The sequence below is a fragment of the Anolis carolinensis genome, chromosome 2, assembly GCF_035594765.1.
Source record: "Anolis carolinensis isolate JA03-04 chromosome 2, rAnoCar3.1.pri, whole genome shotgun sequence".
Taxonomy (NCBI): domain Eukaryota; kingdom Metazoa; phylum Chordata; class Lepidosauria; order Squamata; family Dactyloidae; genus Anolis; species Anolis carolinensis.
In genome coordinates, this window is record NC_085842.1 from 21,687,223 (window position 1) to 21,712,796 (window position 25,574).

General features: G+C 42.5%; 2 protein-coding genes across 2 annotated transcripts in view; both read left to right on the forward strand.

The window, feature by feature from the left end:
* Nucleotides 1-9,749, forward strand: part of LOC100566219 (uncharacterized) — a 36,178-nt gene extending 26,429 nt beyond the window's left edge. Inside the window, exons 8-11 of the mRNA XM_062969302.1 lie at nucleotides 1,570-1,663; nucleotides 3,124-3,206; nucleotides 6,069-6,195; nucleotides 7,843-9,749. Coding sequence (XP_062825372.1) covers nucleotides 1,570-1,663; nucleotides 3,124-3,206; nucleotides 6,069-6,195; nucleotides 7,843-9,206 — 1,668 coding nt within the window. The 3' untranslated portion in view covers nucleotides 9,207-9,749. The remainder of the gene's footprint in view (nucleotides 1-1,569; nucleotides 1,664-3,123; nucleotides 3,207-6,068; nucleotides 6,196-7,842) is intronic.
* Nucleotides 9,750-13,601: 3,852 nt separating this feature from the next.
* LOC100566416 (zinc finger protein 397) lies at nucleotides 13,602-25,468 on the forward strand. The gene is made up of 4 exons (XM_062973539.1): nucleotides 13,602-13,828; nucleotides 15,882-16,636; nucleotides 18,365-18,482; nucleotides 23,819-25,468. The coding sequence occupies exons 2-4, from the start codon at nucleotides 15,905-15,907 to the stop codon at nucleotides 25,045-25,047; spliced, it is 2,079 nt and encodes a 692-aa protein (XP_062829609.1). The 5' UTR covers nucleotides 13,602-13,828; nucleotides 15,882-15,904; the 3' UTR covers nucleotides 25,048-25,468.
* Nucleotides 25,469-25,574: the final 106 nt, after the last annotated feature.

Below are 25,574 nucleotides of genomic sequence, written 5' to 3' on the forward strand. Positions count from 1 at the left end.
GACTCACAGAGTTGGAAGAGACCCCAAGGGCCATCCAGTCCAACCCCCTTCTGAAATGCAGGAACACACAACCAAAGCCCTACTGACAGACGGCCATCCAGCCTCTATGTAAACTCCCTAGAGAAGGAGACTCCACCAAACTTAGAAACACCATGTTCAAGTAAGAGCACAGTGATAGGATAAATAAACAGATTGTAAGGTTATGTACTGCATTTCTTTGACTCCAAGATGCTATCAGTTGTAAAAGGTACACTAATTTATATACCACCTCCTTCTCCTAGTAGCCCCCAGTGTAATGGGTTAAAGCCTTGTTTTGCACCAAAACATCACAATGCATTGAAAACATTGACTACAAAAACATTGGCTACTAACAATTTGACTGCAAGTAAAGATAGAATGCATAAAATGAACGTACAGTAGCAACATTGTCGGAAATTAAATCCATAAAAAGTTAAATCCTTGCTGCCTAGAGAAACAGCTGTGGATCGGGGTGGGAGGCAAACTGCGTTGGATAATCCAGAACGTTGGATAAGCAAATGTTATTATTTACATTATTTTATCACATTATTTTAGCAGTTATACACTATTTTAAGTCTTTATCAACTAATCGTGGGTTGATAAATCGCCTCCTTCTCCTCCTGTTGCCGCTTGGGCTCCTTTTCTCTCCCTTCGGCTTCTCCTTCCTCCCTTCCTTAGGCTGTAAATTGTAATTTTTTATGATTTACAATAGCCTTTTAGAGTTTATTGAAAAACTGCGAAACAGCGAATCCTCAAAAAGCGAACCGCGAAGTAGTGAGGGAACACTGTATATCTTTGTACTTGTACTTTTTGGCCCAGTTCTTTTTGGAGCCAACCCAAGATTTTATCAGTATATTTATTGTATGTGACCTCATTTGTTTTATGATTTGTTTTATTGTTAATTGACTTGTTTTATTGCTATGTTTTTATATTGTCAGATGTCTGTGCTTGGCCCCATATAAGCTGCCCCGAGTCCCTTCGGGGAGACGGGGCGGGGTATAAAAATAAAATTATTATTAATATTTGTACTATATATTTTAATATGTGTGTTTTAATTGCATTTTGTTTTGTCTGGGTGTTTTTGTTACTACTTCTAGTAGTTGTCGCTAGCTTTTAGTAGTTAGAACATAGTTGTATTAGCATTACTCATATATCTTCTAACTACTACTACTAGCTACAGCTACTACAATACAGCTAAATACCTACAACAAATAACAAAACATATAGACAAAAAGTCAAACAAGTGCACATGTGTCCATCCATAGCATTGAAGCATGACAGTCAAAGTGGAGTAAAACTGCATTTATTCTATAGTATTGATCAGGCATGGGCAAACTTGGGCCCTCCAGGTGTTTTGGACTTCAACTCCCACAATTCCTAACAGCCTACCGGCTGTTAGGAATTGTGGGAGTTGAAGTCCAAAACACCTGGAGGGCCCAAGTTTGCCCTTGTCTGATATAGATGCACCCCAAGAAAGGAAAACAACTATGTTGCCTTTACCAGGAGCTAAATTTCTGAATTTTATCCTAAGTGGGATCTTGCCTTTTTCAGGGTCCAATGAAGGAGGAACGTTTGTGTTTCCTGGACCCAGAGGAGGAACCCTCGGACTCTGCAGAGGGACAGGTCTATGAAGAAACCCAGAAAGGTGATGACACATGGAGGTCAACCTGCCGTGCAAGGAGCTAAGAAGCATTGTCTTAAGAGGAATTTTGCTTTGTTTCTGTTTCTGGGTTGAATGAAGGCTCATCTTTCCCCATCAGTCTTGGAGAGGGAAAAGAAGCTACAACCTCCAAGTTTCCATAGTATGAGCCTTGGCAGTTAAAGTGTTGTCAAACTGCATGAATTTCATGGCATTGAGACATCCAGGGATATCCGATCCAAGGATATCCGATTGGGGAACTTAACATAGTCGTAATACACCAGCAAATAAAACTGGGATTTGAACCCTGTTTTCTAGAGTCGCAGTTCACAAGACAAACCAGTACACATTGCTGACTCCCAGATCCATCTGAAATTATTTATTTTTTATTATTATTATTTGTATTCAGATTTTAAGTGCTTTACATAAAAGATATATATGAATGAATAGGTAAGCATGAGTGGGGAAAGGAAAAAGGGGAGAAAAGAGAAAGAAAAGAGAAAAAATTAAAAAAAATAAGAGGGAAATCTAGATGAGGTGGGGAAAGACAGTAAAAGGGGCAATGAGGGCAAAGTTTGTTTTGGTCTTCCATTTTCTACGTTTCGTGGTTATATTTGAATATTTAATTGTCTTTTCTTGTTTGTTGATCTCCATCGTAGTTTGAATTCACGGGTTTCTCCTTTTTGTTTCTTTTAGTCCATTGCTAATTTTCTATATCAGTGATGGCCAACCTATGACACGTGTGTCAGCACTGACACGCCTAGCCATTTTTGCTGCCACGCTGCCACATGCAGATTGATTGGATAACTCATGTCTTTTGTGGCCAAATTTGGTGTGATTTGGTCCAGTGGTTTTGTTGTTTACATCATGGGAATTATGCACATTACATATATATATATATATATATATATATATATATATATATATATATATATATATAAAATTCTATTATAATATTATTATTGTAGTATATTATTATATTATTACTATTATATTATTATTATATTATTCATTATTCATGACTACATTGAAACTAGAATAGAGAGAAATCAGCGTGGAAACTGCAAGAGGTACCATAGATTGTTGTACATGGAAATAATGGTAGTAAATAGTTTTTGATTTATTAAATACCGTTATATATTACAATTATATATTTTTGTTATTTAAACTATAGTGAAATTATGGTTTTTTTTCTTGAAGTGACACACCACCCAAGTCATGCTAGGTTTTTTGGTGAATTTTGACACACCAAGTGCAGAAGGTTGCCCATCATTGTTCTATATGCTTCTGAAATTATTTTTAACAGATAGGAAACCTGTTCAATAACTTTATTTGTCTTCTGTCTTTTCCCCAATAGTGGAAGTTGAGGCATTGTTGGCCTTGACCTGTTTACTTTTGATTCTGATCCCTCTAGGAATATAAACATGGATCCTTTCTTCTAAAATCTCTTATTCTGTGCCTTGCAGGCTGTGGAACTAAATGCCCAAGTCATTACAATGCAACATTTCTGGCTGAAGAGCAACAGATGGGTCAAGCTGGCCTGAGAGAGGTAAGTGAATTCCTGCAGAGTATAATAAAAGTGAAAATATGTATGTGTGTATGTGGCTGGGGTGTCCACTCACACAGACAAGATCCTGCCTCCATGAACAGCAATAGCTCCTACTATTCAGGAGACAGCAATGGCCCTCCCTCCAATGACATTGTACCCTGTTTCCCTGAAAATAAGACATCCCCAAAAAATAAGACCTAGTATAAGTTTTGCTGAATTGCTAAATATAAGGTCTCCCCCGAAACTAAGACCTAGCAAAGTTTTTGTTTGGAAGCATGCCCAACGCCTGCCAAACAGAACACCAGAGCATTCAGGATTGGTAAATGTACATACCAGTTGTACATGGAAATAATGGTAGTAACAAGAAATTCTTGATAGGATTCACAGTTTGTCTGGTCATGCTGGTTTGTGATGTCAACTACTGTACAGTATATCATAAATGTTCATTTTTTTGTTCAACAATAAATGTGAATTCTTCTTCATGGAAAAATAAGACATCCCCTGAAAATAAGACCTAGCACATCTTTGGGAGCAAAAATTAATATAAGACACTGTCTTATTTTCGGGGAAACACGGTATGTTATAGCGAGTGCCATGGACATGTCCAAGAGCCCTGCCAATGTCCTTGACAAACACCATACTGCCCACCACCCAAGTGAAGGCTTTCATATAAGGATAATTTCATCCTAGATTTTCTGTTTTTCCTCCACCACAGACATCCCAGTGTTTCTAATTCTCTCCATTGGTGTGGAATTTGCATGATCCCGCCTACTGCCTCTCCCATAACCCTTTCCTATTCTTTTCTATGGCACATCAGCAATTGACCATACCTACTAGAAAGGTTTGGGGAGAATTCACCAAGATTTATAGGAGTAGTAGGCACTGGAATATATAGTTCACCTGCAATCTAAAAGCACTCTGAACTCCACCAACAATGGATCTGGAACTAACTTGGCACACCAAACCCCCATGACCAAGAAAATATACTAGAGATCTTTGGAGGGATTTATAGGAGTTGTAGTTCACCTACATCCAGAGTGGATTATGAACCCAAACAATGATGGATCTGGACCAAACTTGGCATGCGTACCTGATATGCCCAAATTTGCATACTGGTGGGTTTTGTCAGCGGGGATGATGGGTAGCAGAGTGAAATCCAAAAATTCACCATCCCGGTTCACCTCCTTCTCTCCAGACTGTTTCCCCATGTGGAAAAACAGCACTGGACAAACTCACTCCAGCAGATGAGGGTTCAGTTGGTAGTCCAACGGCAAACAACTTTATTTACATGATCTATATACAGATAGAGCAAATTCAGTCCTTTCTCCTCCATGAGTCCTTTCCGCAAGACTCGTGCACACACACGCTGCTCATTGCTCATCGCTGTTCTCCGCTCGACACAGGGAACCTAACTCCCTCGCATTCCACAGGAACTAGATAGTAAGTCCCGGTCAATACACACTTGACCCCATTGGTCCTGTGATACATCAATCATAGCAGACTCTCATTAACTCCATAATTGCTGAATCCAGATTGATTTTAACATTTCACAACACACAATACCCTGACAGGTTTTGAGGGGAAATGGCCTGGACATTTTGGAGTTGTAGGTACTGGGATGCATAGTTCACTTGCAATCAATGAGCACTCTGAACTCCACCAAAGATGGCATTCGACCAAACTTGGCACACAGAGCCCCCAAGACCAGCAAAAAATACTGGAGGTCTTTGGGGAAAATTCACATTGACCTGGGGGAGTTGTAGTTCACTTACATCCAGAAAGCACTGTGAACCCAAACACGGATGGATCTGGACCAAACTTGGCACACATACCTGATATGCTGAAATTTGATTACTGGAGGAGTTTGGGAGGAACTGACCTTCCTTTCTGGGAGTTGTAGTTCACCCACAACCAGTGAAACTGTGTCCTCTACCAATGATGGACCTGGTTCAAACTTGATCCAGAACCCCCATAACTAACTCAACCTACTGGAGGGGTTTGAGGGGACTGACTCACCATAGTGGGAGTTGTAGTTTACCCTACAGCCAGAGAGCACACTGAACCCACCGATGATGCATCCAGAGCAAATTTGCCCAAAATAACAAACTTTAAGTACTGATGGAGTTTCCCGGGGTTAACCTGGCATGATCTGAGTTGTTGTTCACCCACAACCTTATACATTTTGTACAATTAAAACATGACTTTTTCAAATAATCTGGGCAACACCGGGTACTCTAGCTAGTACTATGTACAGTAGAGTCTCACTTATCCAACATTCTGGATTATCCAACGCATTTTTGTAGTCAATGTTTTCAATACATCGTGATATTTTGGTGCTAAATTTGTAAATACAGTAATTACTACATAGTATTACTGCGTATTGAATTAATTTTTCTGTCAAATTTGTTGTATAAAATGATGTTTTGGTGCTTAATTTGTAAAATCATAACCTAATTTGATGTGTAATAGGCTTTTCCTTAATCCCTCCTTATTATCCAACATATTCGCTTATCCAAGGTTCTGCCAGCCCGTTTATGTTGGATGTGAGACTCTACTGTATCTGTATATATACTGTATATGTGTGCGTGTATGTGTACAGACACACACACACACACATGATTCTACAACACACTAATTTCTAGAGATGTTTATATGGTGGGGGAAGTGTATCTTAGAATTGAAGCAATACAGTATTATGCTTCTGTTTTCAGTAGCTGAAATTCCTCTCCAATGTGGCGAGGTGCTCCTATGGCTTCACAAAAGATTTAGCCATTTGGAATGAAAACAGGATGCTTTGCTGGATGTGCCTCCTTCCAGAAGAACATCTGATGAGATAGAATCGCTGTCTTTTTCTCTTTTCAGGGACCAGGGAACCTCCGGGAAACCAGCCTGTCTTTGCAGGTTGTCAAACGGAGCCTGACACAGCCAGGCCAAGACACCATGGTCTGGCGAGTCTTGCAAGAGGAAGCCGCGGAAATAAACGCTTTGGGTGAGGAGGCCCTTCACACAGGTCCATCCTGTGGATCCTATGAATATTAACTGATCCAATATTCTCTTTGTAGAATTGGAATTTGTTGATAGATAGAAAGTGTGTGTACGTGTGTGCATGACTTCAGGTGTCACGATCTCAGCCACCTACATGTATAATTTTGGATTTGGAAGTACTTTGGATTTCAGAATGCTCAGCTTGGGTTAAAAGCCTCACAAAACTCCTTTCAATACAACCAGCTAATACAGCTCTTCTTTTGAAAATGAAAATATATATATTCTTTTTGAAAATATATATAAAAGAATAATTGGTTTTTTCTCCCTGGGTGTTCCTGAATTTAAACATTTAAGGCTCAGATAAAAGGGAAAGTTTGCAATATTGTAAGGAATGTTATCATATGGACCTCACCAAGTCTTATGATCGTTAAGTGAGGCTTTTCCTCCCAGTTCTGCTACTATCACAGACCCATCTCATGAGCACAAGGAAGTGCCTTCTTGGTAGCTGTTTTTAGACTACAAAACTCTTGTCCCCCAAAGATTAGGCTGGCATCCAGTTCATTAGTCCCAACTAGGCTTATTCAACCAATCATTGGATGGTGAGAGAACATATATTTTAATCAAAAAATCAAAAACTGGGTCAACTAATCCATATAATTATAAATATACACAAACATTAAATAGATGTGTTTTATTTTGATTTTGTACTCTTTCAAATGACCTATGGGTTGAATATTAATGTTAGAGGGAAATAATAAGAAGCCAGGCAAACAGAGGGTATACAGGTGTAAAAGACTAATAACGACTAAGGCTCTTTCAGGCAGGGAGGAATCTTTTTATCCCACCGCTGCCACCAATTGTAAAGAGCTAATAATGACTGAATTCCAATTTGGAAAGATGCAGACCACCAAAGACGCAGGGAGATGTTTACTTTTACTTTAAAGGGTAGCGTAACTTGGTTTAGAATACATGTGACAGAGGCTTAGATATTGGAAGAACAATAACAAGTTTATTCAGGCACAGAGCTTAGTGGTTACAATGGTGTTTCTCACTTAGAGGTATTCTTATTAACAGTTACAATACTAGGATGAGATGAATCAACTCTCTAAAGTATCACTTCTTTTACTTAAAGTAGTTAAAACTTCTTCCTCCGCCACTTTTAAACCGTTACTTCAATGGATCTCTGTGAGTCCAGCTGGGATTGGTTCCCAAGGCCTGAAACTTGGACTATCCAGTGACTTCAAACCACAGTCACCCCTGTGATATACTATCACAGATTCTCTGTTCCTTACCAGGACACAGACTACATTAAATAAGTCACCAAACTTATTTAAAACCGACTCAAAACGAACAATTGAGACTCCTTGATCCCATCAACCAGGAATCAATCTTTCCTGTGCCTCATCAGAGCACAGACTGACCTTTTAAAACTCTGCACTTATTCAACTAAACGGCAGTTGGCTCCACCTACTTCTCCATGGCAACCAGCCTCTGAGTGCTGAGATGCAATAACTGTAACACTTACCCTTTTAAAACATAAACACACAATTAAACATAACATCTGTAAACCAAAATTTGCACTTCATTACAACAGGCATTGCGGGAAGAGGTCACCAAAACATGGACAAATTCCTTTCCTTTGTCTTTACAGATATTGGGAAAGGAGGTTGTGTCAAGACGGAGAATGTTCCAACTGAGGAAAATGAGTCAGTAGATAATGCAACAGTCTCAAAGGGAATCCAAGGGAATGTGACCAAGACAACAGAGATAGGCCAAGAAGGATTCGGATCTGATGAGGAACTGGGGGCTGATGGATACAGTGAGCTGACTCCAGATCCTATAGCTGCAGCTAGTCATCCTTCTAAAGTCCTCAGATGGGATGAAATCTCCTTCCAGGGCAGAAACTATAGCTATGCATCAAAATTTAACGTGGTTTCTACCAGGCAGGACCACAAGGAACATCCCAGGTCAGAAGAGACCTTCCCACAAAATTCATGGTTTGAGAAACATCAGAGAAAGTTAGCAGAAAAACATCAATCTGAATTGTCCGAGCATGGAAAAGGAGATTATTCGAACACATATCGGAGTAACTGTCCAGAAATGGAACCGAGTAACCAACTAGAAATGGATTCAAATAAGCATCCAGAAACGGAACCGAGTAACTATCCAGAAATGGAACCGAGTAACTATCCAGAAACTGAACTGAGTAATTATCCAGAAACGGAACCGAGTAACTATCCAGAAACGGAACCGAGTAACTATTCAGAAATGGAACTGAGTAACTATCCAGAAACGGAACCGAGTAACTATCCAGAAACGGAATCGAGTAACTATACAGAAATGGAACTGAATTACTTTCCTGCGTTTGGGAGGAGTTTTAGTTATATAAAGAGAAACGAGGGGATTCTCGGTCAAGGGAGAACATACAATTGTTCTCAGTGTGGGAAGAGCTTCAATAAGAAAGACCGTTGGAAAAATCACCAACAGCTTCATACCGGTGAGAAACACTACCCATGCCTCGAGTGTGAGAAACGCTTCACTTCTAAAGAAGTCTTAACCAGGCATCAGAGGGTTCACACTGGAGAGAAGCCCCACACGTGCGCCCAGTGTGGGAAGTGTTTCAGCCAGAGGGGAGACCTGAAAAGACACCAGAGAATCCATACTGCCGAGAAACCCTTCCAGTGCGCCCAGTGCGGGAAATGCTTCAGTCGGAAGGAACCCCTGCAGAAGCACCAGCGGATCCATTCTGGGGAGCGGCCGTACCAGTGCCCCCATTGCCAGAAACGCTTCCATCAGTGCGGGGATTTGAAGAGGCACAGAAGAATCCACACTGGAGAGAAACCTTTTGAATGTCCCGACTGCGGGAAAAGCTTCGGTCGGAGAGAACACTTAAAGGGGCACCAGAGGATCCACACAGGGGAGAAACCGTACCCGTGCCTCGACTGTGGGAGAAACTTTTCTCAGAGAGCAGTGTTGATCAAACACCAGAGAACTCATTGGAGAAATACCCTGTGAAAGTTGAATGCACTGTCAGTTTTTAAATTCAGAGATATACATGATCAAGCATGATCCATACTGAGCAATTCAGGCCTGAGGATTTGGCAACCACCTTCTCTAGAGAGCCTTTTTGTTCCCAGTGCATCCACAGTGCAGAATTATGGTTCCATGTTCTGGAAGGCCCAGTGATTTGTAGTTTTTGTGGTGTATCTAGCCTTGGAGCTCTGAGGCCGCAACACCTCATGGGCAAACTTTGGCCCTCCAGGTGAGTTGGAGTCCAAAACACCTGGAGGGCCAAAGTTTGCCCATGCCTGATCTAGGGATTCCTAGAGAGTTGTTCTCTCATTTTTAAAAATGTATAGCTTTGTTATTCAGTGTTTTTTTTTTTCCACTTTCATGGAGGTCCACCATCCTTATGTTCTGGGAAAGTGAAGTGCTTATTGTAATACTTCTATTGGATATTTGGGATGTTTATTGTTCCCTTCCCAGTGAAGGATTCCTTTTGCAGAGATTTGTAATCTTATTTGCCTGTTTTAAACACACACAAAAACCTTTTTTGCACACTTGTTTCTCCCTTTTGTGTGTGCATGTTCTCTACCTGTGCCAAATCTCTGTTGCCGTGAAGTCCTTTGCCTCAACGTTTCCTGCTTTGACCCATGAGAATGGTGGATGTTGCTGCATTAAGAAATGATATTGGACAGAGCTTGAAAATTCCAAAGGAAAATTAGAAACACAGACCAAATAATTATACTTTAATATTTTTTGGCAGAGATGGGAATTTTGCAGTTGAGAGTTTACTCACAAACTTCATGTATTCAGCATACAGGTACTTTGCTTATCAATCCAGTTACAGATAGGATTTGAAGTAGTTCCTCTGTGCAGATAACACAGGGCATCTTTCTCATAATCAACAGTCCATAGTCCAAAGCATTTCTCTGTTCTGAGAGTCTAATAGAGTCTCTGTAGTCTGTTTCAACTAACTTTTAAAAGCATATATCTATTTCTACTGAAGTCTATAAAGGCCAGAAAAATAGGACAGGTCAATAACTGGCTCAGAAAATGGTGTCAGGAGGAACGCTTAGGCTGTCAGAGTAATTCGCAGCTTAGCAGCAGTTGTATGTTGTCAATGGAGCGCAGAACGAAGAGACGTCAGAAACGATGTTAAAAAGTATGTACAAAGTTTTACTGAACAAGACAAACAGACTTGCAGACAATAGACACAGGACTTTCACTCTAGGCAAACAATACAGATCTTCTCAGCAGGCAGAACAGATCTCATCTGATGCAATCAGCAATATACAAACACTTGAGTCTGGACACTCCTCTCTGGCTCCAGCCCCACATCCAAGGTCAATACAGCTTCTTACCAATTAACTCTACACATTATAGCATTTCCTGGATGATGCAATCAGTATGCAATACATGCCAGACATAAATTTCATTTAAACACTACCCATACACAAATCCCACATTAACATAGGCTTCCTCAATCATGACCTACTTTTCTAGGAGGATAACCGACTCGCAAGGGATGGGGTGCACCTCACACAAGTAGGAAAACACCTTTTCGCAAACCTCAACAGGTACACTTTAGGTCAACAGTCTCGTAAACAGTAAATTATCCGCGACCGCAGGGAACCATCAAAAGGCTAAACGGAGGGTTGCACAAACACAACAAGGACAAGTAGCGGGAGTACAATAAACCCAAATAGATAGCTCAAGGGAAGGTCCCAGGGGCTTACATGTCTTTAGACGAACACACAGAGCATGGTAAATAAGAAAAGTGAACTCCAACTTTTAGCACACCACCACACTTACGATGTCATAGGCATCACTGAAACCTGATGGGATGACTCCTATCACTGGAATGTAGCCATCGAAGGCTATAATCTCTTCCACAGAAACAGAACAAGAGGAGAGGAGGGACAGTAGCCTTATATGTCAAAAACAGTTATGCCACAGAAGAGATGCAAGACTGCAATCCGGGTAACCAAGAAAAATCAAGGGAACCAGAACTCAAAAAGATCTTGTGGTGGGTGTCTACCGTGTTTCCCCGAAAATAAGACAGTGTCTTATATTAATTTTTGCTACCAAAGATGCGTGTGCTGTCGCGCCTGGGGCTATAACTCTTAGCGAAAGAGGCATGGACGTGACATCTTTCCCCAGGGGATTGCTTCTTGCCCTCCTTTAGGGAAACTGGAACTCTCATGGACCAAAACACTGTAGATAACTCAAAACTGGTTTTATTGTTCACAAAAGGTTATCCCAATAAGCTGGAAGTTTCAAAGGGCTAAAGGAAAATATACATTACAGTCTTTGGTTGTCTTAAGTCCAAGGAGCTCTGCAGCTGAGAAGCTTTTCCAGGTCCCTCTTTCTCAATGGCTGTGAATGCCGGAGCAATCCTCAGCCTCAGTCCAAATGGCCTATGTTTGAAGACAGTCTTCCTCCGATGCCAAAGAACTGATTTGAAGGTGCTTGAGACTCCTCAACGTCGTCCAGGTTGGCCTGAACATGAAGCATAAGTCTCAACTGTAAGAACCTCAGAATTGGTGCTGAGAGGTAACTTAATCAAGGGCTTTTAGAGCCAAGTCTCTCTCTCTCACGTCCATCTGGTAGAAAGCTTGATGGCGGAATGAAAAAGGAAACACTGTCCTACTCCAGGAAGAGGTGGAGTCAAACAATTGAGCTGAGGGAGCAATATAACCGGTGCAAACAACATTGATTGACAGCTACAAATAACCAATCAATTCAACTACATTTACAGAGCAAAGGCAAAACCAGGTATGATACAATTCAAATCTTGCAACTTACAGTTTGACATATAGATGGTGCGACTCGCGCCATCACAATGCGCTAGGTCTTATTTTCATGGGGTCTTATTTTTCCATGAAGAAGTATTCGCATTTAATGTTGAACAAAAAATGAACATTTATTATATACTGTACAGTAGTTGTCATCACAAACCAGCATAACCAGACAAACTCTGAATCCTATCAAGAATTTCTTGTTACTACCATTATTCCCATGTACCAATCCTTCATGCTCTGGTGTTCTGTTCGGTGGGCATGCTTCCAAACAAAAACTTTGTTAGGTCTTACTTTCAAGGTAGGCCTTATATTTTTCAATTCAGCAAACCTCTACTAAATCTTATTTTCAGGGGATGTCTGATTTTCGGGGAAACAGGGTACTACAGACCAGCGAGCCAGGATGAAGAAATCAACTAAACCTTCTGTCAACAGTTGACCAAACAGGCACAAACAAGAGATGTAGTATTCATGGGCGATTTCAACCATCCCAATATTTGCTGGAAAACAAACTTGGCCAAGAGTACAATGTCCAACAAATTTGATGCTTGCCTTGCAGACAATTTTATGGTCTCTAAGCATACAATTCCTACTGAAGTCTAAAGGCATACCGTTCCTAAAGCATACTGTTTCTAAAATGGAGTCTGAGTCCTGAACAAGCCCAGATCTGATCACATGGTCTGCAGCCCCTCGAACAACATAGAGTTAAGGAAAACTGTACACCAATACAGACATATATAATACAGTCAGCAATTTGAATTACATACATAACAAATAACTAGTGGAGGCTTGAAGAAGGTTGCTATTTCCAACAACGGACACATATAACAAATTGTAATAACAAAATGAACACTTTTCATTTATATTTTTAACAAGATGTGTAAGGTAATAAGATACCTCCCAAAATTCTTTGTCTTGTTAATATTTGCACAACACACCTAAACACACTAGCTGACACACTTACATGTTGCAACACTGGATTGCTGTGAGTTTTCTGGGCTGTGTGGCCATGTTCAAGAAGCATTCTCTCCTGACGTTTCACCCACACCTATGGCAGGCATTCTCAGAAGCTGTGCGGTCTGTTGGAAATTAGGCAAGTGGGGTTTATATATCTCTGGAACATCCCGGGTGGGAGAAAGAATTCTTGTCTGTTTGAAGCAATTGTGAATATTGCAATTGGACACCTTGATTAGAATTGAATGGCCTTGCAGCCCCAAAGCCTGCTTGGGAAATTCTAAAATCTGGATCGTAAATAAAGAGCAACACTAAAAAAAACAGGAGAATTCCAGACAGGAAACAATCAGGGCCAGCTATCACCTCCCAACAAAGGATTCCCCCAGGCAGGAAGCAGCCAGGCTTTGAAGTTGCAAGGCATATTTAATGCAAATCAAGGTAACATTCACACTTGCTTCAAACAGACAGGAGTTCTTTCTCCCACCCTGGATATTCCACAGATATATAAACCCCACTTGCCTAGTTTCCAACAGACCTCATAACCTGTGAGGATGTCTGCCATAGATGTGGGCGAAAAGTCAGGAGAAAATGCTCCTGGAATATTTGCCTCTTGTCTAGCTTTCAATGGAGTTGCAATTATGGAGCTGGCCTGCAGGGGGCGCGCGTGCGAAGCCTCTCCGCCGCCTCTGCAGCTTTGCTGAACTTCTCAAGAGAAGGAAGTGGAAGCAAGGAGAGAGAAAGCGAAGGTGGACGGAGACCTGCAGGAGACAAAAGGGTTTCCTTCCTTCCTTTCATTCATCCAGGATTTCGGGGAGTCCAGGAAGGCTGGCTCGCCCCCTTCTCGACTGGAGCCCAGTAACATCTGCTTCTTCCTCTCTGAAGGTATGCTTTGGAGCTCTGTTGTTTTCTCTGGATGCATCTACACTGCAGAGTTAATGCAGTTTGGCACCACATGGACTGCCAGGGCTCACTGCTATGGAACCCTGGGGGTTGTAGTTTGGAGGGATAACCACCCTGCTCAGAATGCAGCCACACTGTAGATTTAACGTAGTTTGACACCACTTTAGTTGCCATAGCTCAATGCATTGGAGTCCCAAGAGCTGTAGTTTTGCAAGGTCTTTTAACCCTGGGTTGTTGTATGTCTTTTGGGCTGTGTGGCTATGTTCCAGAAGTATTCTCTCCTGACGTTTCGCCCACATCTATGGCAGGCATCCTCAGAGGTTGTGATACCTCACAACCTCTGAGGATGCCTGTCATAGATGTGGGCGAAACGTCAGGAGAGAATACTTCTGGAACATGGCCACACAGCCCGAAAGACATACAACAACCCTGTGATCCTGGCCATGAAAGCCTTCGACAACACATTGAACATCTTTTAACCCTTCTCTATAGACTGCTGATGCCTCAACAAAACTACAACTAACCATGATTCCGTAGCACTGATTCCAGGCAATTAAAGTACAGTAGAGTCTCACTTATCCAACATATACGGGCTGGCAGAACATTGGATAAGCGAAAATGTTGGATAATAAGGAGGGATTAAGGAAAAGCCTATTAAATGTCAAATTACATTATGATTTTACAAATTAAGCACCAAAACATCATGCTTTACAACAAAATGAATAGAAAAAGCAGTTCAGTACAAGATAACGTTGTGTAATAATTACTGTATTTATGAATTTAACATCTAAATTTCACAATTTATTGAAAAATTGACTACAAAAATATTGTCTACTAAAAGGCAAACTGCATTGGATAATACAGAACCTTGGATAAACGGAGCTTGGATAAGCAAGACTCTACTGTAGTATCAAAATAGGTTGTTGTGCATTTTCCTGGCTGTATGGCTATGTTCCAGAAGCATTCTCTCCTGACGTTTCACCCATATCTATAGGAGACATCCTCAGAGGTTGTGAGGTCTGTTGGAAACGAGGCAAGTGGGGTTTATATATCTGAGAAATGATGCCCAGGGTGGGAGAAAGGACTCTTGTCTGTTGGAGGAAACCATGAAAATGGACAAAATCTGGCTACAAGTATTTTAAAACTCTAAAATCAGGACATTAAATAAAGAGAAACATACAGAAAACAGGAGAATTCCAGGCATGAAACAATCAGGGTGAGTTAGCACCTCTCAACAAAGGATTGCCCCAGGCAGGAAGCAGCCAGGCTATGAAACTGCAAGGCTATTCAATGCTAATCAAAGTGGCCAATTACAACATTCACACGAGCCTCCAATAGATTAGAGTTGTTTCTCCCATCCTGGACATTCCACAGATATATAAACCCCGCTTGCCTAGTTTGCAACAGACATCCCAACCTCTGAGGATACCTGCCATAGATGTAGGGAAATGTCAGACGAGAATGCTTCTGGAACATGGCCATACAGCCCAGAAAACTCACAGCAACCCAATAATAATAATGCTATATGTGTGTCTCGATCTTGTCTTTAAATTTCTTGAATGAAAAGGATTCTGTTCTATTTTTCTGATTCTAACTTACTTCCAAAAAGAGAAACAAAGATACGATATTCCTGGTCAGATTTTGAATGGCATGGCAAAACATAAAAATACATTTTATTTTACCTTCTCTTCTCTAGATGGATGATATGTGAACAGAGAATTAAAATGGCCTGATCTTGCATGCTGAGGATTAAAGAATAGGCAGGGAAGATATAATGCAGTTAATGCATTTCAGACAGGGTTATTTGGCAGTGTAGATCCAGCCGGACATCCTTCTCAATATTAACTTACAGTCTATTGACGACAAGGCAATCTCTTGTCAATCTACGTACGATTCAAAATAAAATTCCACACTCTTGGAAATCTATTGTAATGTTTAATATATTTTCCCCTTGAATTCTGTTATATCCGATGTTCCTTGGCTGTCTTTGAGATATTCTATTGTAAATGATTTGAAAACACTACACTTGTTTTAGATTGCAGGAGGCTGGAGAAAGGGATGAAGATGCAAAGGTCTCCAAGGTCTGAACTTGAAGTCGGAGAAGAAGATAATTACGGAAGAGCCGGCAGTGCGATTCATGAGGGATATCGGATGGGACAACTCCAAGCGGAAGTATCGCAAGCGAACCAACCCTCTCAAGGATTACAACAGTACTGGGAAGCCCAAGCGCAGGAGTTACTGAAGAAGATGTGGCCCCATCACATAGAAAGGGGAGATTCAGAGACATCGGAGGAGACCATCCCGTGGGAAGATGCCAAGTCCTTTCTGGCCTCCTTCGAGCAAGTGGCCAAAGCCTATCGGTGGCCAAAGGAAGAGTGGGCGGCCCGGCTGTTGCCCGCATTGAGCGGAGATGCAGAGCAGGCCTTTCTGAGTCTGGAAGCCAGAGACAGGGATGATTATGAGAAAGTGAAAGCTGCTATATTGAGAGCGGATGCCCTGAAAACTGAAGCACAGCGTCAACACTTCCGGCAGTTTTGCTGCCAAGAGGTCGAGGATCCGCGAAGGGTTTACAGCCAAGTCCAGGAGCTTTGCAGTCGGTGGCTGAAGCCGGAGAGACGCAGCAAGGAGCAGATCCTGGAGCTGCTGGTCCTGGAGCAATTCCTGGCCAGTCTTCCCCAAGACCTGCAAGGATGGATCCGAGGCGGAGGGCCGGAGACCTGTTCCCAGGCTGTGGCCCTGGCAGAGGACTTCATGATGAGCCAACAAGAGGATGAAACAGAGAAACTGCAGGTGAAAACCTCATCCCAGTCTCTAGGATGTAGATTAGAGTTTCATCTACACCAGGCATGGGCAAACTTTGACCCTCCCGGTGTTTCAATTCCCACAATTCCTAACAGCCGGTAAACTGGCTGGGATTTCTGAGAGTTGGAAGTCCAAAACACCTGGATGATGAAGTTTGCCTATGCCTGATCTGTGTTACAGATTGTTGATGATAAATGGAAGCTCTTACGTGTGCCCGCGATCCAGAGTCACCCACAGAACAATAACATGCCTCTCAGGTTTGCCGAACAAAAAACACGGGAACTTAGAATCCTAGAATCATAGAATCGTAGAGTTGGATGAGACCTCACGGGCCATCCAGTCCAACCCCCTGCAAGAAGCAGGAAAATCTCATTCAAAGCACCCCCGACAGATGGCCATCCAGCCTCTGCTTAAAAGCCTCCAAAGAAGGAGCCTCCACCACACTCCGAGGCAGAGAGTTCCACTGCTTAACAGCTCTCACAGTGAGGACGTTCTTCCTCATGTTCAGGTGGAATCTCCTTTCCTGGAGTTTGAAGCCAACTTTACTGATTCCAAGAGATAAAAAAAAAACACTTGTATTTACAGTAGTTCCTCTGATCACTTACAGAAGTCCACTGTCATAAATAGTCTTTTCTCAGTCCACAAATCTGCTTCAGAGAAGAATACAGTCCTGTTTCTTTACCCTCTTTTCTCAGCAGCAAACAGGCCTCAAAAATAGCAAGGCCTCTCCAGCAGTTCTCAGCCAGCACTGAAAAACTTGTCCAAACTGGTTCTGCAGCAGCAGAACAGAAACAGTATCAATTCAATCCACAAGTCTTTGCAGACTCAGCCAGTCGGCTTCATGCACTTCATTTTCCAGTTAACACACACAACCATGACAATCTGCACCTCATAATGAATGCAGTTTGACACTAACTGCCATGGCTTATAGATCATGCCCAGTGAGGAGAGTCTGAAAGAACTGGGATTGTTTAGCCTGCAGAAGAAAAGGTTGAGGGGACATGATAGCCATGCATAAATATATGAAAGGTTGTCATAAGGAAGAGGGAGCAGGGTTGTTTTCTGCTGCCTTTGAAACCAGGACTTGGAGCAATGGGTTCAAATTACAAAAAAGGAGATTCCACCTGAACATTAGGAAGAACTTCCTGACCGTATGAGCTGTTCAACAGTGGGACTCTCTGCCTCGGAGTGTGATGGAAGGGTGTGTTTACAGATGTAAAGAAGTTTGACACCACTTTAACTACCCTATCTTCTTCCGGTATTATCTCACTATCTTCAAGTCCAGGCACGGACCAACTTGGGCCCTCCAGGTGTTTTGGACTTCAACTCCCACCATTCCTAACAGCCTCAGCCCCTTCGTTTTCCCCCTCAGCCGCTTAAGCAGCTGAGGGGGAAAACGAAGGGGCCTGAGGCTGTTAGGAATGGTGGGAGTTGAAGTCCAACTCCAGTCCAACACCTGAAGTCCAACTCCAGTCCAACACCTGGAGGGCCCAAGTTGGCCCATGCCTGTTCTAGTCTCTTCTTCCAGATCTTCATTCAGAGTTTATCTTTATTGTTATTATAAAAATTCCAGATCCAGGGGTCGCCACCAAGAAGACCCTCTTTTGCATCTCCAGCAAACAGTGTTTCTGCTGGTATTTCTCATCAGTCTGGAATTACTGAGTTTTGTCCAGAAAAATCTGACAAGGCTTTCTGTTTATTCCCATATAATTGCAGGAATTGATGAACCTCAAAGAAACTTGGCCCGTCTTCAGCCCACCTCAGACCCATCCAAGCCAACAGACCGTAGTCTGGAAGGTTCTGGAAAACGATCCTAGGGATGCAGATTGGTTGGGTGAGGCAGCATAGCTATTATCATCAATGGTAGAACTGCAAAATGGTCCTAGAAAAAAATAAGGCTTCTCGTTTATTTATTTACCCCGAAGGGGACTAAGGGCGGGTTACAATGAACACATATATGGTAAACATTCAATGCCAACAGACAAACAACATATATAGACAGACACAGAGGCATTTAACTTTTTTTTTCAGCTTCACGATTCCAGCCACAGGGGGAGCTGTTGCTTCACTGTCCACTAGTGGCTGTACTTCCTCATTCCTTTCCTTGTGTTTTGCTGGCAGTTTTATGATGTTGTAAATTAGTTAAATTAGCCTCCCGCATAAAGCATACCTAACTTTCCCTACTTGACAGATGCAACTGTCTTTCGGGGCTGCATAGGTCAACAGCAAGCCGGGCTATTTAATGTTCGGGGGCTTAACCCGACCCGGGCTTCGAACTCATGACCTCTCGTCAGTAGTGATTTATTGCAGCTGGTTACTAGCCAGCTGCGCCACAGCCCGGCCCTTCTAAATATGATGTTACTCTGTATTTATCCATATTTATCCATATTGAAGGTGATACATTTCTGAATCTGTAGTGGAAACAGATAACCATGAATAACACTAGGTAACAAAGTTTGAAAAAATCCTGATCCTGGTTTAAGAGTCTTATTTACTGTTTAATCGTGCACTCCTTACTTTGAAAGTACTGTATATGCTCAAAGATAAGCCAAGTTTTTTAGCCCTTTTTTTGAGCTGAAAAAGCCTCCCTCGGCTTATAATGGGGTCAAGCTGGGTAGCGGAGCCTGGAGGCCATTGCTTGCAATATATGATACATTTCTCTCTCTTCTTCCCTTCCCTTAACAGGGTATTTTCTTTTCCAAAGCCTCCCCCACTCTTAACCAAGGGAATGTTTTGAAAAGGGAAAGGTGAGGGAGAGAAGCCCTTGCAAGTCAGGAAGAAGAAAAAATATATATCCATTAGAATCATAGAATCATAGAATAGTAGAGTTGGAAGAGACCACATGGGCCATCTAGTCCAACCCCCTGCTAAGAAGCAGGAAATCGCATTCAAAGCACCCCGACAGATGGCCATCCAGCCTCTGCTTAAAAGCCTCCAAGGAAGGAGCCTCCACCACAGCCCCGGGGAGAGAGTTCCACTGTCGAACAGCTCTCACAGTGAGGAAGTTCTTCCTGATGTTCAGGTGGAATCTCCTTTCCTGTATTTTGAAGCCATTGTTCCGTGTCCAAGTCTGCAGGGCAGCAGAAAACAAGCTTGCTCCCTCTTCCCTATGACTTCCCTTCACATATTTGTACATGGCTATCATGTCTCCTCTCAGCCTTCTCTTCTGCAGGCTAAACATGCCCAGCTCTTTAAGCCGCTCCTCATAGGGCTTGTTCTCCAGACCCTTAATCATTTTAGTCGCCCTCCTCTGGACGCTTTCCAGCTTGTCAACATCTCCCTTCAACTGTGGTGCCCAAAATTGGACACAGTATTCCAGGTGTGGTCTGACCAAGGCAGAATAGAGGGGGAGCATAACTTCCCTGGATCTAGACGCTATTCCCCTATTGATGCAGGCCAGAATCCCATTGGCTTTTTTAGCAGCCGCATCACATTGTTGGCTCATGTTTAACTTGTTGTCCACGAGGACTCCAAGGTCTTTTTCGCACACACTGCTGTCAAGCCAGGCGTCCCCCATTCTGTATCTTTGATTTCCATTTTTTCTGCCGAAGTGAAGTATCTTGCATTTGTCCCTGTTGAACTTCATTTTGTTAGTTTTGGCCCATCTCTCTAGTCTGTCAAGATCGTTTTGAATTCTCCTCCTGTCTTCTGGAGTGTTAGCTATCCCTCCCAGTTTTGTGTCGTCTGCAAACTTGATGATCGTGCCTTCTAACCCTTCGTCTAAGTCGTTAATAAAGATGTTGAACAGAACCGGGCCCAGGACGGAGCCCTGCGGCACTCCACTTGTCACTTCTTTCCATGATGAAGACGACGCATTGGTGAGCACCCTTTGGGTTCGTTCGCTTAGCCAATTACAGATCCACCTAACCGTAGTTTTGTCTAGCCCACATTTTACTAGTTTGTTTGCCAGAAGGTCGTGGGGGACTTTGTCGAAGGCCTTACTGAAATCCAGGTACGCTACATCCACAGCATTCCCTGTATCGACCCAACTCGTAACTCTATCGAAATAAGAGATCAGATTAGTCTGGCATGACTTGTTTTTGGTAAATCCGTGTTGACTATTAGCAATGACCGCATTTGTTTCTAAGTGTTCGCAGACCACTTCCTTAATGATCTTTTCCAGAATTTTGCCTGGTATTGATGTGAGGCTGACCGGACGGTAATTGTTTGGGTCGTTCTTTTTTCCCTTCTTGAAGATAGGGACCACATTCGCCCTCCTCCAATCTGCTGGGACTTCTCCCGTTCTCCAAGAACTCTCGAAGATAATTGCCAGTGGTTCTGAAATAACTTCTGCTAGTTCCTTCAGTACTCTTGGGTGTAGCTGATCTGGCCCTGGGGACTTGAATTCGTTTAGAGAGCCCAAGTGTTCCTGGACAACTTGTTTCCCTATTTGGGGTTGGATTTCCCCCAATCCTTCGTCCATTCCGTGTTGCTGAGGTTGAAGATGGCTTTCTTTTTCTGAGAAAACCGAGGCAAAGAAGGCATTAAGTAGTTCTGCCTTTTCCCTGTCCCCTGTCGCCATCACCCCATCTTCTCCTTGCAATGGCCCTATCGCCTCCTTTTTCTTCCTTTTTCTACCAACGTAAGCAAAAAAGCCTTTTTTGTTGTTTTTTATGTCCCTGGCAAGCCTGAGCTCATTTTGCGCTTTAGCCTTGCGAACCTTTTCCCTACAGGTGTTGGCTATACGTTTGAATTCTTCTTTGGTGATTTCTCCCCTTTTCCACTTCTTGTGCATGTCACTTTTGAGCTTTAGCTCAGTTAGAAGTTCTTTGGACATCCATTCTGGCTTCTTTGCACTTGTCTTATTTTTCTTCTTTGTTGGCACTGTTTGCATTTGCGCCTTGAGTATTTCACTTTTGAAAAACTCCCATCCATCCTTAACTCCCTTGTTTTTTAATATCGGCGTCCATGGAATGCCGCTCAGTAATTCCTTCATTTTTTGGAAGTCAGCTCTCTTAAAGTCCAGAATGCGTGTTTGACTTGTCTTAGTTTCAGCATTCCTTTGTATTGCAAACTGCAGGAGCACATGGTCACTTGCCCCTAAGGATCCAACCACTTCAACTGTATTGATCAGTTCTTCCACATTTGTTAAGATTAGATCAAGAGTTGCTGATCCCCTTGTTGCCTCTTCTACCTTCTGGACCATAAAATTATCTGCAAGGCAAGTGAGGAATTTGTTGGACTTTGTACTCTTGGCTGAGTTTGTTTTCCAGCAGATATCGGGATAATTGAAATCGCCCATGACTACTATATCTCTTCTTTGTGCCTGTTTGGTCAGCTGTTGACAGAAGGCTTCATCAAGTCCTTCATCCTGACTCGGAGGTCTGTAGTAGACACCCACGACAAGATCTTTTTGAGTCCTGGTTCCCTTGATTCTTATCCAGATGCTTTCAAGCTGGTTTCCCGGATTACAGTCTTGCATTTCTTCTGCAACGTAACTGTTTTTGACATATAAAGCTACTCCCCCTCCTCTCCCCTTTGTTCTATTTCTGTGAAAGAGGTTATAGCCCTCAATGGTTAAATTCCAGTGATGGGAGTCATCCCACCAGGTTTCAGTGATGCCTATGACATCGTATGTGTGGTGCTGTGCTAGGAGTTGGAGTTCGTCTTGCTTATTTCCCATGCTCTGAGCATTAGTGTAAAGACATGTAAGCCCCTGTGACCTCCCCTCGAACTGTTTATTTGGGATTATTGTGCTCTCTGTACTTGGTCCTTGCTGTGTTTGTGCAGCCCTCCGTTTAGCCTTTCGGCGGTTCCCTGTGGTCGTGGGTAATATAGTGTTCGCCAGGCTGTTGTTCCCCTCCCCCAGTGGATCTAGTTTAAAGTGCGCCTGATGAGGTTTGTGAGTCTGTGTGCAAAAAGATGTTTTCCTACTTGTGTGAGATGCACCCCATTGCTTGCCAGTAGTCCATCCTCTTGGAAGAGTAGACCATGGTCAAGGAAGCCAAAATGCTCCTCTTGACACCATTTTCTGAGCCAGTTATTGACCTGTACTATTTTTCCGGCCCTTGTAGAGCCGTGTCCTACAACGGGGAGGAGGGATGAAAAGATCACATGTACATTATACAGTTTTAGCTTTGTTCCCAGAGCTCGAAAATCATTTGTGATCTTTTGAAAAGTATGCCTAGCGGTGTCATTGGTACCTACATGAATCAACATAAGGTGGGGAGGGTGATGGGGCTTTAGGAGCCTGCTGAGCCTCTGAGTGATATGGTGTATTTTTGCCCCCGGGAGGCAGCATGTTTCTCGAGCCATCCCATCCGGTCTGGAAATGATGGCTTCCGTTCCTCTAAGGAGGGAGTCACCTACTACCAAGACCTGTTTCCTTTGAGGATTGACAGGGTCCCTTTTGTGCAAGACAGTGTGTATGTCCCCTGAAGAGTGTTCCTGTTGAAGTGAATCATGTAGGTGTAAAGTGTTGTCCTCCTCCTCAACATCCCCAGTGCATTCATCAATGACAATCCATTGAGATACATCCGAGAGCCCATTACTCTCCCAAGGATGTTCCTGTTGCTCCTGGTCTATGATCTATGATTAATCTTATAAAAGCATTTTCCCCTGAAATGTTTGTTAATCTCTCCTACAGATATATAGGGAATACTAACATTTTTGTTAAGGGAAAACACTGGTAAAGATATAAAAATGACTGATTTGGGTTGTTGATCTGAAAGCTGCCAGGTTCGAATCCCACCCGGGGAGAGCGCGGATGAGCTCCCTCTATCAGTTCCAGCTCCATGCAGGGACATGAGAGAAGCTTCCCACACGGATGATAAAACATCAAAAACATCCAGGCGTCCCCTGGGCAACATCCTTGCAGACGGCCAATTCTCTCACACCAGAAGTGACTTGCAGTTTCTCAAGTTGCTCGTGACACGAAAAAAAAATTAAGATGAAACTCTAAGAGGGAAAGAATATTTTTACAAGTTAGTTTTAAAATTAAGAAGAAATTGAATGGAAGGAAGAAGAACGAAAGTTCTTTTTTCTTCTTTTTTTTCTTTTCTTTTTGTGTTTGTCTTTGTTTTTGTCTCTCCCCATACCCATTATTTCTATATATTAAGTTTTAATGTTAAATTTTAAAATATTGTCAATAAATATATATATATTTTTTAAGTGTTTAAAAAGAATGTAAACATTTTTCTTGGAAGCCCGATAATGCTTCTTTCCCTGCAGGTGGTGAAAGTGGAAGCCAGGTCAAGATGGAGGATTTGCCCTGGGAAAGAAACGAGCCAGAGGACATCCCCAAGACAGTGCAACAGACCAGTCAAGGAGATGTGCTGGGGAGACTGGGAATGAACAATGAAGGATGTGAATTCAAAGAAGAACAGGGGGAGCTGCCCATGGGGTCAGAGAATAAATGGAATGAGTGCCCTGGACATCTTAACCTTAAACCTGCAGTTGAATATCTCGTCAAAGAGCCTGCAAGGGATAAAGTGCCCACGTTCTCTAAGTGTGGTAGAAGACCTGATACGACCCATACTTTGGAGGATAGCAAAGTACATTTAATGTCGGAAGAACTCCGCCAAGAATTCTTTGAGGAGCAGGAAAGAGATCATTTGAACACAGATCAGAATAATCATACAGAAGAAACATCCGATAGTGCTCCTAAGCGTGGGAAGAACGTGGGCTTTGCCTCCTCGCTGAAGACAAATCCAGGAATACAGAATGAAGGGAGAATGTTCGGTTGTCCTCAGTGTGGGAAATGTTTCCTGCAGAGAAGAGATTTGATGCTCCATCAGCGTTCTCACCCTGAGGTCCTACCTTGCAAATGTTTCCAGTGTGGGAAATGCTTCAGTCAGCGAAGGAGTCTGACCATTCATCAGAGAACGCACACAGGTGGTAAACCGTACAAATGTTTCCAGTGTGAGAAATGTTTCAGCCTGGAGAAATATTTGAAGAGACACGAGGGCATTCACAGCGGGGTGAAGGTGAAACCTTATAAATGTTCCCAGTGTGAAAAAGGCTTCAACCAAAAGAAAGCGCTGAAGGTCCACCAGAGGATCCATACTGGAGAGAAACCCTACCAGTGCTCTCAGTGTGGGAAACGTTTCAGCCAGCAAGGAAACCTCATAAACCACTGGCGGATTCACACCGGGGAGAAACCCTACAAATGCCTTGTGTGTGCGAAGAGCTTTGGACGGAGTAACCAGCTCAAGACCCACCAGGGAATCCACACCGGGGAGAAACCCTACAAATGCCCTGTGTGTGGGAAGAGCTTTGGATGGAGTAACCTGCTTAAGGCCCACCAGAGAATCCACACTGGGGAGAAACCGTACAAGTGTTCTCAGTGTGGGAAATGCTTCAAGGTGGGGAAATACTTGAAGAGACATGAAAGAATTCATGCCAACCAGATGAAAGCACTCAATGGGAGAAATAATGAAGTCAGAGAGAACAATGGTTAAGGTACAAAAACCATTCTAATGTGACAATCAAGTGGCTGTTTAGAGGTTTTTAGACTGCAATACACCACAGCCCTATCCAGTATAAAGCCATTGGCGAGGAATGTTGAGAGATGTAGTTCAACATCATTTGTGCGACTCTCATTCTTTTTCTTGGACGATTAATTAATTTCACATGACTTTGTGAACAGCATGAGTGGGGGAAACATTTCTTTTGGAAAAAGGCTCCAAAGCATATCAGGTTCATCCATCTGTTAACGGACAGATTTACTGCCCTGTTATCATTTCTCTATCTGGACTGCCCTGTGGCTCATCATTTGCTCACCAAACAGGGTAGCTAACATGAACACTCCTCTCATATATACCTTAACAAATCAAGTTCTGGTTATTTTGTAATATGAGAATAAACATGTCGGTTTGTGTATGTTTAGGCTATTTATTTATATAAACCAATCAACAATGTACATTTGGATGGATCAGTTTCTTACATACACTTCTACATGGTTTTGGCCCTTTCTTATTTACAGATA